The sequence below is a fragment of the Dreissena polymorpha genome, chromosome 9 (assembly GCF_020536995.1).
Source record: "Dreissena polymorpha isolate Duluth1 chromosome 9, UMN_Dpol_1.0, whole genome shotgun sequence".
Lineage (NCBI taxonomy): Eukaryota > Metazoa > Mollusca > Bivalvia > Myida > Dreissenidae > Dreissena > Dreissena polymorpha.
Genome location: NC_068363.1, coordinates 36,531,474 through 36,547,317, shown reverse-complemented (window position 1 = coordinate 36,547,317; position 15,844 = coordinate 36,531,474). Strand labels below are relative to the sequence as shown.

Below are 15,844 nucleotides of genomic sequence, written 5' to 3'. Positions count from 1 at the left end.
GCGTATCACACGAGAGGCGGACCTGGTGTTTTTTAGCAGTAAACTATGTGTTAAAAACGTATTTTGGAGTGTGTGTTTATCATGCATAAATGTATATTTCGATAGCAATACAATAAAATGTATATAATAAATGTATAAATACGGAATATTACGCTAGTCAATTGTTCCAAGAGTTTGTATCACTCGCGTGGCTTGTGTGATGGCGTATCACACGAGAGGCGGACCTGGTGTTTTTTAGCAGTAAACTATGTGTTAAAAACGTATTTTGGAGTGTGTGTGTTTATCATGCATAAATGTATATTTCGATAGGAATACAATAATATTCCGTATTTATACATTTATTATATACATTTTATTGTATTGCTATCGAAATATACATTTATGCATGATAAACACACACTCCAAAATACGTTTTAACACATAGTTTACTGCTAAAAAACACCAGGTCCGCCTCTCGTGTGATACGCCATCACACAAGCCACGCGAGTGATACAAACTCTTGGAACAATTGACTAGCGTAATATTCCGTATTTATTGCTGACAGTATTGGTGGGATAGGGAAATTCAAAGTGCAACATCATTATAATATTGAGTTGCGCGTAGAAGTGACGACAGAGAGACGTTAAAAAAACGAAGACACCTACCAGTGTAACTGTTTTGTCGACTACACAAGCATATGCGTTTATTATTATCATACATGAAGGTGTCATGGTTTAATGTGCATATTAAAGGTTTATACACTTAAAGGGGCCTTTTCACAGATTTTGGCATTTGTTTAACTTATTCATTAAATGCTTTATATTGATAAATGTAAACATTGGATCGTAAAAGCTCCAGTAAAAAATCAAGAAAAAAAAAATAAAAAAAGGAAAAGAACATTGCCCGAAGCAGGTTTCGAACCAGTGACCCCTGGAGTCCTGCCTGAGTCCTGAAGTAAAAACGCTTTAACCTACTGAGCTATTACGCCGAGTACACATGCTTGACGTATTTTATACCTTATATAAGCAATCTTCGTAGTTTCACAAAATTTAACGACAAAAACAGAACTCTCCAAATTATTCAATCGTTTCGCGTTGCAACGCTTTATAATTTTTAGGTTTTAAAATCGTCAAAAGATGCATATAATGGCTATATTAGAGCATGGTTAATGTTCAGTATTACTGTTTCCTCACAAATATCATAACTAAAACGAAAACTTACGAATCTGAAACAACTTTTTTCAATTTTGTCAATTTACCAAAGCGTGAAAAGATCCCTTTAAAGCAAACTTCTGAAGCAACACTTAGCCTGCGCAGGTAACACGCAAATACTGGACGAATCTTAAAGCGTGTGTGGAATTCGTTATCAAGAGATCGGATCCGTGGTTTAGTGTTAAAACACTGCGTCCAAAACTCAGGGTCGCATGTTCGATCACTATAATACACTGCGCTATAACACACTAATATTTTTCGGACGAGACGTTAACTTGCGGTTCAGTGTAGTATGTGTTGAATATGGGACCCCAAAAGTGTCTACTGCATCTCGCACTTTGTCCAGTAAACAAACTAATAATTCGTATGGGGGCAATGGCCTTGTAAAAAATAGAGGTGCACACACAAATGATCTACATATATCCTGGTCATCATAATTGAACCTCACGAACATGGGTGTTTGACTTATTAATGTCACCTGATGTACATCATCATATGCATCACTGCACACCATCAATATTTCACCTTATAATGTTCGCTTGTGCTTTTGTGTTTGAAGTACTGTATTCATTTCCACTGCAAGTAATATGTATACGTTAAGCCAGTTCGTACGTCTTACAAGTTGTACACTTATGTACACCAATTTTAATTTATTGTACGTTTTGCACGTTATTTAAATATGTTTAAAGAAAATGCATTGAATATATAATCAAAGAAGCAATTGCATGTGTGAATAAAAAAATGCTATACATTATAAATGTGTGCGTAAGTATTACAATTTGGTAGTTGCTTCGTGGAAAGTTCATTGATAAATATATTTCAGGAAACAAACGAAAAATTAATATTTGACTTAAAGGGACCTTTTCACAGATTTTGGCATATTTTGAAGTTTGTCATTAAATGCTTTATATTGATAAATGTAAACATTGGATCTTAAAAGCTCCAGTAAAAAATCAAAAATATAATTAAAAAAAAGGAAAAACAAGTAGCCGGTACCAGGGCTCGAACCAGTGACCCCCGGAGTCCTGGAGTTAGTCTGAAGTAAAGGCTATTCCGCCGTATATACACAGTCTAAGTATTTTATACCTTATATTAGCAATCTTCGTAGTTTCGTAAATTTAAACGACAACAACAGAACTCTCCAAATAATTCAATCGTTTCGCGTTGCAACGCTTTATAATTTTTAGGTTTTCAAATCGTCAACAGATACATATAATGGCTATATTGGACTCTGGTAAATGTTCAGTAATACTGTTTCCTAACGAATATCATAACTAAAACGAAAATTTGCGAATCTGAAACAACTTTTTTCAATATTGTCAATTTACCAAACCGTGAAAAGATCCCTTTAATTCAAACACACACTCACGTACTAATGTCTCCTATTATCAATGTGTGCTATTTGTTTGAAGAGGTGCATTTCCAGCTTATAGAAATGAACAATATTAAATAAATATATATTACTCTCATAATATTTGTTTCAATGTTTTTGCACTGTTCTTATGATTTTTTGTTATCGAAACGAACGAACAAACTGATTGTATCAAATGCATGAAATGCAACATTTGGCTTTATCGGTAATTGCCGAATTGATATTTATATGGTCAGTTGCAACTGTTGAATCTATCAAGATACGAGTCTCGTTCTGTGGGAAACTGGGCTCATGCATGTGCGTAAACTGTCGTCCCAGCTTAGCCTGTTAAGTCTTCATAAAATAATCAGGATCGGAATTCAACCTAAATGAAATTCGCTTAGAAAAGACATCCTTTACATGAAAAATACCACAAAAGCGTAAATTTCGCCCTCTGATACGCATGTGCTGATTTCACGTACTAATCTGGGACGACACTTTACGCACATGCATTCAGTCCAGTTTTTCTCGAACGAGATTCAATTAAGACAAAGCTGCTTTTTCATTGAGGGATTGAATTCACTTTTGATTAATAAAATGGTATCAAATAAATTTAAGTAGTTATCGTGCCTTTTACGCGTAACATGAATATTATCCGTATTATATGTGTCGTTTTCGCTTAACATTCGCACTGGTACTACATATATAGATTTCTTAATTAGATGCCTTGGTTAGGAGAATGGTTTGGTATAGTGCACTATATGATGTTAAAATATTCACACGAGCGAAATATCTCAAGTTATTTACTTTTATATATCGGACTTGTAGGGCGTTCTAATATGAGCCGCGTTCTCGAAAACGGGGCATATTGAATGTGTGGAAAGTGTTGTCAAATAAAAGCCTGTACAAACCGCACAGGCTTACCAATCACGACAATTTACGCTTTTGTGGAATTTTATTTTAATCGAAGTGTTTCCGAAACGAAAATCCAGTTTATGCGGAAAGTGTCGTCCCTGCACAGGCTAATCTGGGATGGCACTTTATGCACATGCTTATATTGACAATTTTGATCAATATTTATAGAAACTAGACGCGTTATCTTATACTCTATTCTACCTCTATGACATTAAAAAATACTGACATATAATTTATCCGCTATTATAAGATGACATTCTCAATAATTGCGAACAATTTGGTATAAAGCAAATATAGAAACACTTAATTTAAAAGTAATATTATTTGCATTTGTATAAGTATTCTTCAAGTTTTAATTGAACGTACATGAATGTTACTTTGTGAAATAAATAACTGACCTGGTGATACGTTTTACTAGTGTATTAAGCTTTTGTTAATAAATATAAATTATAAAAATCAATCATAGAAACTTCATCAGATTGACATTTCTTTTCGCTTTTTGTGAAGAAATTCAGGATTTTATTTTCCATTTTTTCTCAGATATTGACTTTATACTAGGTATGGTTAGCCATAATTTAATTTGTTATGAAGATACTGTCTACCAATGTGTGAATAATAATCTATCTGGGTGGTTGCAAGGATACAGTTGAACTCTTTCATAAGCTTGAACACATGGCAAAGTGGTCGACATTTTACTTCATGAATTTATACATGAATTATGTATTGTGTTATAAAAGTAATTGTACAAAGAATTAAAAAAAGCGGAGTTTTAATAAATATCGTAAATAACAATAAAATAAGTGTTTCCATTTTGTTTGTTATCTTATTAACGTTTTGTAGCTTGAATTTGTGAATGATAGAGAATTGAAAATGACGATTTTTTAATCAAATAAATCTTTTAAAGTCCATTTATATGCATAAAATGTAAGGCAGTTACTCGTTGATGTTTGGAAATATATAGCTTTAGCCCGCATCGGTCATGCGCACAGCCTTGAAATGCGACTATGGAATGTTGTCAATGCGATTCATTGGTATCAAAGGTCGACATATCTAATTCAATTCTAAAAAGATATATAGAACTGTCTATATATTTTTACCATAATATCATGTTTTGTACACAATCTAACTATACCATCCTATCGAATGCCTTTTATACAAAATATACAGTGAAAGTTTGTTGTTAATGGGGCCTTATCACGTTTTGGTAAATTGACAATATTAAAAAAAAAATGTTTCAGATTCGCAAAATTTCGTTGAAGTTATGATATTTGTGAGGAAACAGTAATACTGAACATTTACCATGCTCTAAAATGTCCATTTTAGGCATCTTTTGACGATTTAAAAACCTGAAAATTATAAAGCGTTGCAACGCGAAACGGTTTAATATTTTGAAGAGCTCTGTTATTGTCGTTATATTTAGTGATACTACGAGGATTGCTCATATAAAGTATAAATACATCTATCAATGTATGAGCACGGATGGCCGAGTGGTCTAAGCGATAGAATTTTACTCCAGGGGTCAGTTTTTCGAGCCCAGTTGATGCTTACTATTTTTATTTTTTATTTATTTTAGACTCGTTTTTTTTACGGGAGCTTTTTAGATCCAATGTTTACACATAAATTATCAATATAAAGCATTTAAATAATAACAAACTTCAATTCATGCCAAAGTCTGTTAAAAGGTCCCTTTAAACACACCAACCAAAAATAAGAGGTAAAACAGCACATGTATTGCAGGTTCGGGATGTTAATGGTTTACAGTACTCTCACACTATGTACATTTTGTATAGTATTAGTGCAAATAGAATTTGCAAGAGCTATTTTTCTATTCATCTTTGTTTATCATATTTGCCATTAAACAACGGTCGAAAGTTTTGCTACTCGAAATATACAAATATTGTTTGAATACGTCCCTGTTAAACCACGAGGGCGTTGGTACGAATGGCGTAATATTTACGAGTCATATCGACAGAGATATCTATCGCCTATCGGCCAATCTGATAATTTTAATATACCGCGTTATTTTTTGTTTCAACGCATATACAATTGGAGACAACTCAAATAACCTGTTCGACCATAATGCAGGAATAGCTTCCCTTATCATTTGTACCAAGCTCTTGGTATCACAACAAGAAAAGCCATCTTTCATATATTCAACATTCCAGTGAAAATATGCGTACTTTAAAAGAACGTTTTGTTTAAAAAGTAAATTCCTAAAACGGGAAATTGAGGACGATATGTGCTTTTTCAATATTGATTCGTCTAACTAAATCGGCATTAATTAATAGTGTTTGTAAATCGAGTCGAAATTTGTATAAAGATGTGCTCAGCTTCCATTTTAATCAGCGTCGTCATCATTCAAATCATATCGAATGTAAAACCATTAAAGATTTAACTTTGTGTAATTTTAACGTTTAAAATCTGTACATGTGATCAGGGACCTATACAAACAAACAATGATGTGATGCAGTGAGATATACATGGCTAAATGCATTGCTCGCATTTGTTCTCGTCCATATAAGAAAAAATCTTATTTTGAATTGGAAAGTCGATAATAATTTTTTTTTTACATTTCACTTCAAAAATATGCGGTTATGGTGACCTATCAACGGATGATACCAAATGTTCACTTTGCACTATATTTCGTCGCGTAGACACACATGCGTAACTCTCCCCACGCCGTAAGAACACACATGTAAATAATTGTATGCACGCCTTTAACACCTGAGTTCGTGTATATTTGAAATGAAATGATGCAAATAATTAAACATTTCAATTAAAAAAGTCCTTTCATTTACAACAAATGATGTGTATTGTAAAAAATTAGTTTTAATCTCGCTTCGTAATGAATTAATGCGTAACAATACATGAATAATAAATATCCGGTAATTTCCGCCTGTTGCCGGTTGTCTCCGAAGGGTATGAAAAAAATGTAACCAATGAAATTAAACTGGTGCTAAATGCGGCAACCAATCAAATCACCGCAACAGTACCACGAGGCCTTGTCCAATATGGCGGGTGAGTCCACCTCACATTATGTATTTTTTTCGTTATTTTGGGGATTTTATGTGGTATTTATTATTTGCTTTTCATTCCAGATATAAACCTTTATCATGGAGAAGGTGATGATAACGCCGACGATGGTAAGTTTATTTTTCATATTTGTATTTGACCCTTTGTCACCCACGAAGATGCTGCTAAGTAAAAATGTGTGTCAGCGGTCGAAACAGCGAGTGTATTCAGCGTCCTGCACACAATTCTGTTCATTGCAAGTGTTTTCCTTGATGCAGTGGTCTTGTCTGTACACTACACAAAGATTATATTCTAAAATAAAGAATGTTTTAATTTGGAAAACACTAAAACCACGTGCGTTTGTAACGCAAATTTCAAACCTGACGCCAACCAACGTTGAAAGCCAGAGTCGATAACCATGATATTCAGATTGGTCACGTGACCTGTTTATTTCGAGCGGAAGGGGTTCCCGCCGGACATTTTTTTTTAGGGAATTCCTCATGTTAAACGTCAACACCCCGATTATACTCTTAATGAACGATACTGTTCGATAGTGTGAATTAGTCAGTATCGATTTTCAGAATGAGTAAGTAAACGTTAATCATTTGATTACAAAGCGTGCCTTTTATAAAAAAGTAGGTCATGTTGTTGTTGATTTTTTTCGCCAGTTTACTGCGTGATACTTATCAATATTTGCAAATAAAATACAATTTATGGTTTACTTTTGCTTTCCATTACAATTGATCATGTTGATTGATAGTTATATTGACAACACATAATTTCTGTATGTAGTTATTTTTAGAAAACAAAAATGTAAACAAAGCCTTTGTTTGATGTGGTCATTCATAATGTTTAGTACAATAATCTGTATTTAGTTATGTCATCTGCTATTTACGAAGATATTTTCTGTTAATAAACAGGTTACGGTTTGGAAGATAACTTGGACTGTGAGGAACCATTTAGTGTGGATGATAATTTATCAGCGCTACAGAAGTTAGAAAAATATATGGAAAGTGATAATGTATATACAAGGTAACTATTTGCATAACAGGGGTTCTAGTAAAGATTTGAATTACACTTTTTTATAATCTGTTCACTCCCAATAACAGAATCACAGAATACTGTTCCCAATTTAAAAGCAAAACTTGATGGACTGAAAAAGACATATGTAACTTCAATAAGTGTAACACGACTGTCAATTTAACATTTTTGATCTTAAATAGTGTAAAGAATCGATGTCAATCTTTTGAACAAATTGTCCAGGGTACAGTGTCTTTAGCAGGCATCGAATGAGTTGCAAAATAAAAACTCAATTAGTTTTTTACCTGTAATTGTTATATTAATTTACAATTAAGTCTTAGCGTAGATGTTGTTTTCTTGATCTATTTTGATTATACACCACAACCAAAACTTTTGTCACTTGCATATTAAATATGATTAATTTGTAGACAAATGGTAGCCAAAGGTCTGCTTGATACTTTACACTCTGTCGACACAGAACAGACTCGGGCCGTACTCACAGCTATGGTCAAACTGTCAGAGGATTCAGGTAAAGTGAAATGTATTGTTGTGCATTTCTTTAATTTTTTAGCTCACCTGTCACGAAGTGACATGGTGAGCTTATGTGACCTTGTGATGTCCGGCGTCCGTGTGTGTGTGTGTGCGTCTGTCCGTCAACAATTTGTTTGTGTAGACAGTAGAGGTCACAGTTTTCATCTAATCTTTATTAAATTTGGTCAGAATGTTTATCTTGATGAAATCTGGGTTGGGATTGTATTTGGGTCATCTGGGGTCAAAAACTAGGTCACATAATAGGTCAAATAATAGAAAAACCTTGTGTAGACAATAGAGGTCATAGTTTTCATCCAATCTTTATAAAATTTGATCAGAATGTTTATCTTGATGAAATCTGGGTTGGGATTGTATTTGGGTCACCAGGGGTCAAAAACTAAGTCACTAGGTCAAATAATAGAAAAACCTTGTGTAGACAATAGAGGTCACAGTTTTCATCTCATCTTTATAAAATTTGGTCAGAATGTTTATCTTAATGAAATCTGGGTTGGGATTGTATTTGGTAAGTCAGGTGAGCTATTCAGGGCCATCATGGCCCTCTTGTTTACAGTTTGATTTTGAAAATTGTCTTAACTTAAAAGATTGGGTCTTAAAAGAAATATTCTTAATTTATTTCACTTGCGAGATTTTTCAGAGGGACAGTAGATGAACTGTCACACAATCTGGTAGACGTTTCCAGTAATGTTTTGGTCCAAAATAACCGCCTCTTTTTGGCTGTTCCAAATTGCAAAATATAACATTTTTTCCACCAAAAAACTAACAAAAATTTACCCAAAAAGATGCTGAACTTTTTGAGTTTATTATACAGGGGTATAATTCTGTAGCACTTTATAAAAAAATGTAGTTGAACATGCACTCAGTGCTTTCCACAGGATTTTTGTCAGGCGCCCCGGGGCTGATAGGGGTGGTTTGGGAGGGGTTTCCCCTCCCGATGTTGATTTTTTTTTAAATTTAACATGTCAATTCACGTTCTGTGGTGCGTTATAACTCAAAGAAAAACAGCGTCAAAAGACGTTATTTGGTGCGCTATGAATACAAGAAAATCCCCCAGTCATTAAAAAAAAATAATATTTTTTTATATTGTTTGTTTTAAAACTTTCCCGCACAGATAGTAAAATCCCTACTCGAGCGATTCCCTAATACATCCGTTTCAACCTGACTCTATTACTGTATACTTACTACTTTTCAAGTTTCTATTTATTACCTGATAATCCTGTTTATTCCGTTTTTGTAAATCACTTTCTGGTAAATATTTACGATAAAAGCTCTCAATTATCTCTTTAACACAAACCTTGCCATTTTTCTATAGTATCAAATAAATTAAGTGTCTATTTATAGATTTGATGAAATATTGGCTCTGAACATGCGTCAATCCTCTGACAAATAGTGTGCTTGTTAAAACGCTCAATACACGCACAATACACATGACACGACGTTGTACATGCTTAATTTTCGCGCTCTTTTTAATTGAGAGAAAGATTCGACACAAAGTAAATTTGCACTGCTAATTTGAAGCAAGAATATTTTAACGTTGCGGTAACATTTACATTCGGAAGTGTGTTTCGGATTAAAAACCCGTTAACATCGACTTACGGGAATGGGTTTCGGATTACAAATTTAATTATGCCCATTTGAGATTTCAACAAATATTAACAGTTGCGTTATGAATTCAACAATAATTTGTTTAAACACTTAACGAGTCGAATAAATGTTTTGACGGAATTATGCATGAAATTCACGTTGTCCACGAGGATTACGGTCGATTGCCATCATCAGTCTTCTAAGTATTGATTATTGGACGAAACATTTACAAGCGTATGTAATTAATTCAACAAAAATGTGTTAACGCGCATTGCGTGTCGAATAAATGTCAGAAAAACGAGGTGAATCAGTTCTATAAATGGACATGATGAAATATACATGTACTGGAATAAAATTGTTATCTTAACCGGGAGTTATTTGCACAACTTACTCGCTATACGTAATTAATTGTTTACCACTTGCAATTAATTTCTCGTATTAATTATGAGTCATAGGTAACACTGGTTTACAGTAAAAAGGTGTGATGATGATGACTGACACCGTCTTTAATGTACTGTACTGTACTAGTTACCGGTTTTATATTACGTAAATGGTTTAACTTCTTGCTAATCAAGCTACGATAAATTCTTACTTCGTGCCCGACGTCAATAAAAAATACTGGTCGATATCTAACTCCGCCCTCCAGGGTCTTCCCCAGGCCATTTAAGCGCCCCTTGCCGGGGCGCTTGAATTTCGAAATCAGAGTCCCCGGGGCGCTTGTAATTTTCCGATCAGTGTATTCTTCAGTAAAAGAAAGTGGACATTGTCCAAAAAAATCAAGGTTTCCCTATCAGTGTATCAATATTCCCTGTTTTAAAAGAGCACTCGGTACCTACTTTCACAAGTAATCGCCATAAACACCACATAGGGTAATAGATAATCCACTGAAAAGAGAATAGCATGACGCGCGTATCGATTATTCTAGCCACATTACACGGTCATTTAAATGCTGACAAGGATGTATCTGGTAACTTTCCAGTCGTCAAACTGTGAAGTTCATAGTCCAATCGGTTACACGAATGCTTATGAGGGCGGGGTTAACTATCGACCATTATTTTTGATTGACGGCATGAAGTAAGAGTTTATCGCAGCTTGATTAGCAAGTAGTTGTACCATTTGAGTAATATAAAACCGGTAATTAGTACAGAACATTAAAGACGGTTTCGGGCATCATCATCACACCTTTTTACTGTAAACAAGTGTTACCTATGACTCATAATTAATACGAGAAATTAATTGCAAGTGGTAAACAATTATTATAGCGGTTACAATTATGTGATAACAATTTATTTAATTCCAGTACGTGTATATTTCAACATGCCCATTTTTAGAACTGATTCACCTCGTTTTTCTGACAATTATTCGACACGTAATGCGCTTTAACAAATTTTCGTTGAATTAATTACGCACACTTGTAAATGTTTCGTCCGATAATCGATAGTTAGAAGACTGATGATGGCATCCGGCCGTGATCCTCGTGGACAACGTGAATTTCATGCATAATTCCGTCAAAACATTTATTCGACTCGTAAAGTGTGTAAACAAATTATCGTTGAATTTATAACGCAACTGTTAATATTTGTTGAAATCTCAAATGGGAATAATTAAATTTGTAATCCGAAACCCATTACCGTAAGTCGATGTTAACGTGTTTTTAATCCAAACACACTTCCGAATGTAAATGTTACCGCAATGTTGAATATTTTTGCTTCAAATTAGCAGTGCAAATTTATTTTGTGTCGAATCTTTTTCTCAATTAAAAAGAGCGCGAAAATTATGCAGCATGTACAACGTCGCGTCTATTGCATACCAATGGCGTGTATTGAGCGTTTTAACAAGCACACAACAGGTCAGGGGATTGACGCATATTCAGAGGCAATATTTCATCAAATCTATGAATAGTCACTTAAAAAATTGCAAGGTTTGTGTTAAAGAAATAACTGAAAGCTTTTATCGTAAATATTTACCAGAAAGAGATTGATGAAAACGGAATAAACGGGATTATCGGGTAATAAATAGAAACTTGAAAAATAGTAAGTATACAGTAATAGAGTCGGGTTGAAACGGATGTATTGAGGAATCGTTCGAGTCGGGATTTTACTATCTGCGCGGAAAAGTTTTAAAACAATTAAACAATAAAAAAAAAATATTTTTAAATGACTGGGGGATTTTTTTGATGCCCGAAACCGTCTTTAATGTTCTGTACTGTACTAATTACCGGTTTATATTACTCAAATGGTACAACTTCTTACTAATCAAGCTGCGATAAACTCTTACTTCATGCCCGACGTCAATCAAAAATAATGGTACGATAGTTAACCCCGCCCTCATAAGCATTCGCGTAACCGATTAGACGATGAACTTCACAGTTTGACAACTGGAAAGTTACCAGATACAGCCTTGTCAGCATTTAAATGACCGTGTAATGTGGCTAGAATAATCGATACGCGCGTCATGCTATTCTCTTATCAGTGGATTACCCCATGTGGTGTTTATGGTACCAAGTGCTCTTTTAAAACAGGGAATATTGACACACTGATAGGGAAACCTTGATTTTTTTGGACAATCTCCACTTTCTTTTACTGAAGAAAACACTGATCGGAAAATTTCAAGCGCCCCGGGGACTTTGATTTCGAAATTCAAGCGCCCCGGCAAGGGGCGCTTAAATGGCCTGGGGAAGACCCTGGTTGAAAACTGTGGAAAAAAAACTTGTTGATGTCTGTTTCAGATCCAATAGTTAGGTCTGAACTGATGGATCAAGTTCCACATATTGCTCTTTATTGTCACAAGAATGGAGACCTCATTCATAACGCAGTTGAAGAGTACATTCTGCCTATGGTTGTTCGTTACCTTGATGATGCAAATAATCAGGTACATAAGACAGTCTTGTAATGGATTGTGTAAATTTACTTAAACCAATTTTCAAACAATTAACATAAATGTCAAATGTACACTTTTTTGTGTTCAATGATAAATTGTTGTTCAATTTAAATTCCATAACAACAGTATAATTTTTTGATATATTTTGCAATTATATCCATGGGTTTGTTGCATTTTCTCTATTTGAAATTGTGATAACCATATGCGATGTTTTTTTATGTCGCAAAAAAAAATCAGATGTTTCTTATCCTATTTTATGCTCTATGCAGGTCCGTAAAACAAGCCAGGCAGCATTACTGGTTTTATTGGAGCAAGATCTAGTAACCAAAGGTAAGAATTTATTAAGTCTCACTTTGGGAAAACATTGTTTGAAGCATTTTTGTAAAGTGTTGTCCAAGTCAATCGAGTGCAGTCCACACAGGCTAATCAGAGATGTAACTTTTTTTTGCTTTTAAAAGGAGGTCTTTTGTTAGCAAAAGTGTCATCCCTGATTAGAGGGTGAGGACTGTACAAGCTTATCTTTTCTTTTTTTTTCGACTGTAAACGACTGTTTTTTTTATATTTCCACTTCATGAAAAATATTTGGCTGCAGTGACTTTTAATCTTAGAATTTTAGACTCAAATTGTATGCACAATATCAAGTTTATTATTATTAATCACAAGTAAACATATGCTCATTGAAAATCTTGCTTTTTTTCAGTTTCTTGTGCGGACTATATTTACGTTTGTTGGCCTATTTTAAATTGCCAGTACTGTGTTCAACATAAACAATATGTATTAGTTAATGCTAGAGGCCTTTTTATCCCCACGCTTTTTGAAAAAAAGGTGGGGATATTGTGGTGATCTCCGCCGTCCGTCCGTCCGTCTGTCCGTCCGTCTGTCCGTCCGTCTGTCCGTCCGTCCTGGCCACTATCTCCTCCTACACTAAAAGCACTAGAACCTTGAAATTTACACACATGGTAGCTATGAGCATATGTGCGACGGTGCACTATTTGGAATTTTGATCTGACCCCTGGGTCAAAAGTTATAGGGGTTGGGGTGGGGCCGCGTCAGAAATTATCACTCATTTTTTTAGGTTATTTTACATTTACTTCTTTATTTCTACACCGATTCACTTCAAATTGATACTGGACCTCACCTATGACAATACGGTCAATCTCAACCATGCATGGCCCCATTCCCAACCCTGGGGCGCCCCGCCCACATAGGCCACACCCACCAAAAATTTCCATTTACTATAATTTTTTCATTTCTACACGGATTCACTTCAAATTGATACTGAACTTTTGTTATGACATTAGGGTCAATCTCAACTATGCATGGCCCCAATCCCAACCCTGGGGCGCCCGCCCACATAGGCCACACCCACCAAAAAAATCCATTTACTATAAAAAAAATTTAGGTTATTTTACATTAACTTCTTCATTTCTACACTGATTCACTTCAAATTGATACTGAACCTCTCTTATGACAAAACGGTCAAACTCAACTATGCATGGCCCCGTTGCCAACCCTGGGGCGCCACGCCCACATAGACCACACCCGCCCAAAATTGCCTTTTACTATAATTTCTTCATTAATACACTGATTCACTTCAAATTGATACTGAACCTCTCTTATGACAATACGGTCAATCTCAACTATGCATGGCCCCATTACCAACCCTGGGGCACCCCGCCCACATAGGCCACACCCTCCCAAAATTGCCTTTTACTATAACTTCTTTATTTTTACACCCATTCACTTCTAATTGATACTGAACTTCTCTTATGACAATACAGTCAATCTCAACTATGCATGGCCCCATGATCAACCCTGGGGCGCCCTTGGGTCAAACATGCGGCGTGGGGATACGCGTCGGCCTCTGCCGCGCCATTTCTAGTCATTGATTGTGGCTGTGTTTGCAGAACTTGTGGAAAGCCTGGTTGTGCATGTGATCTTGGAACTTGCTGGAGTTGACAGTCTGGACGAGTACAGGACAGAAGCAGTGGCAGTAAGTGGCTTTATTTCTTATTACAAATACTTAGTTGTTAGGGAAGATCCTGACATGGGACATGTGTAGGGGACTGCATAGAAATAGGTCTAAATGAATAGCTAGTTCAATCTGGATAGTCGTCAGACTACCTATTCGTGCATACTATTTTAATTAGTCATGAAACCAGACTGAAAGCTCTGTTTGGCCTCAACATCAAAATGGCTTTACAAAATAAGAAAGGAGGAGACAATTTGGTTGGAACTTGGACCCTGCAGTCTTGGACACTACACGACAGCATGGCAGCCTTTGTGAAGAGAGCGGTTGAGTCCATCTGAGTGATCGGCAAGAACCTGGTCTGTTGTGAAAGACATGGGTAGTGAGATGTTAGCATGTGTCACCTTGCTACTCTGTCTTTTGCACCATACATGTGTCAGACAGAGCAGGGAAGCCAGTAAATTAAAAGAAACAGCAAAGGATAAATACAAAGAAACAGAAAGGATAAATACAAAGAAACAGAAAGGATAAATACAAAGAAACAGCAAGGAGTATGATAGAAATGCTGTAGGAGTGTGTAAACTGGTGTTTGCGTACAATGGTCAAAGTCAAGGCCAGTAGTTGCTGCGGTCCTGGTGGCTGTCATGCATGTTGAAGTCTGTATCACAGCCTGCTTGGATCAGTAGAAACCTGGATATGGGCTCCAAGTAAAACACTGGCCCATCAGCAAGTGTTCATTGATCGGAATTTACTGAAACGGGAAAGTCTGTATCACAGCCTGCTTGGATCAGTAGTAACGTATGTGTTTGTTGATTAGAATATACTGAAACGGGTCATTGGTGAATTGAACATGTGATGAAGGATGAGAAGTTGGTTGGACTTCACTGAAAGAGGGAGCCCGTGGACAAAAGCGGTGTTTAAGCATGAGAATTGTGTGTGTCTATGGATGAAAGCATGGTGTTGAAGTCATCACAGTGGTTGTGATGTGAGGGTTGTGTTACATATCACAGCCAGCTTTGATGAGCTTTCTATGCCAAATAACATCGGATGAATTCTCAGCGACTAATGGATCTGTGGAAATTAGGACCTAACATTAATCTTACATTTGTTAATGACCTCAGTTTCTTTGGGGGGGGAAAATCTGTATTCTGGTAATGGCAATGTTAGCATGGTTGTTGCTGCTGCAGTGTGTTGTATAGCTTAAGGGATTGGATTTATTATTCCCCTGATACTTAAAGGGGTTATGAAATCGCCATGTTCATCTGTCTGTCTTGAATTATCTTGAATACTAACAGAGGTGTCCGCTTGAAACTAAAATAAGTGTGTCAATCTCATTAATAAAGTATGAAGTTAAGAAGTAACATAAATCTTGCC

General features: G+C 35.6%; 1 protein-coding gene across 4 annotated transcripts in view; it reads left to right on the top strand.

Moving 5' to 3' along the window:
• The first annotated feature begins 6,434 nt into the window (after positions 1-6,434).
• Positions 6,435-15,844, top strand: part of LOC127843684 (serine/threonine-protein phosphatase 4 regulatory subunit 1-like) — a 70,500-nt gene continuing 61,090 nt past the window's right edge. For 3 of the 4 annotated variants that reach the window (XM_052373401.1, XM_052373399.1, XM_052373397.1), the window contains exons 1-7: positions 6,435-6,474; positions 6,555-6,599; positions 7,389-7,500; positions 7,917-8,017; positions 12,350-12,492; positions 12,771-12,831; positions 14,409-14,494. In XM_052373401.1, coding sequence (XP_052229361.1) covers positions 6,468-6,474; positions 6,555-6,599; positions 7,389-7,500; positions 7,917-8,017; positions 12,350-12,492; positions 12,771-12,831; positions 14,409-14,494 — 555 coding nt within the window. In that variant the 5' untranslated portion in view covers positions 6,435-6,467. Of the gene's footprint in view, positions 6,475-6,554; positions 6,600-6,655; positions 7,055-7,388; positions 7,501-7,916; positions 8,018-12,349; positions 12,493-12,770; positions 12,832-14,408; positions 14,495-15,844 lie in introns of those variants that run through there. The other variant, XM_052373400.1, reaches the window with a different exon arrangement.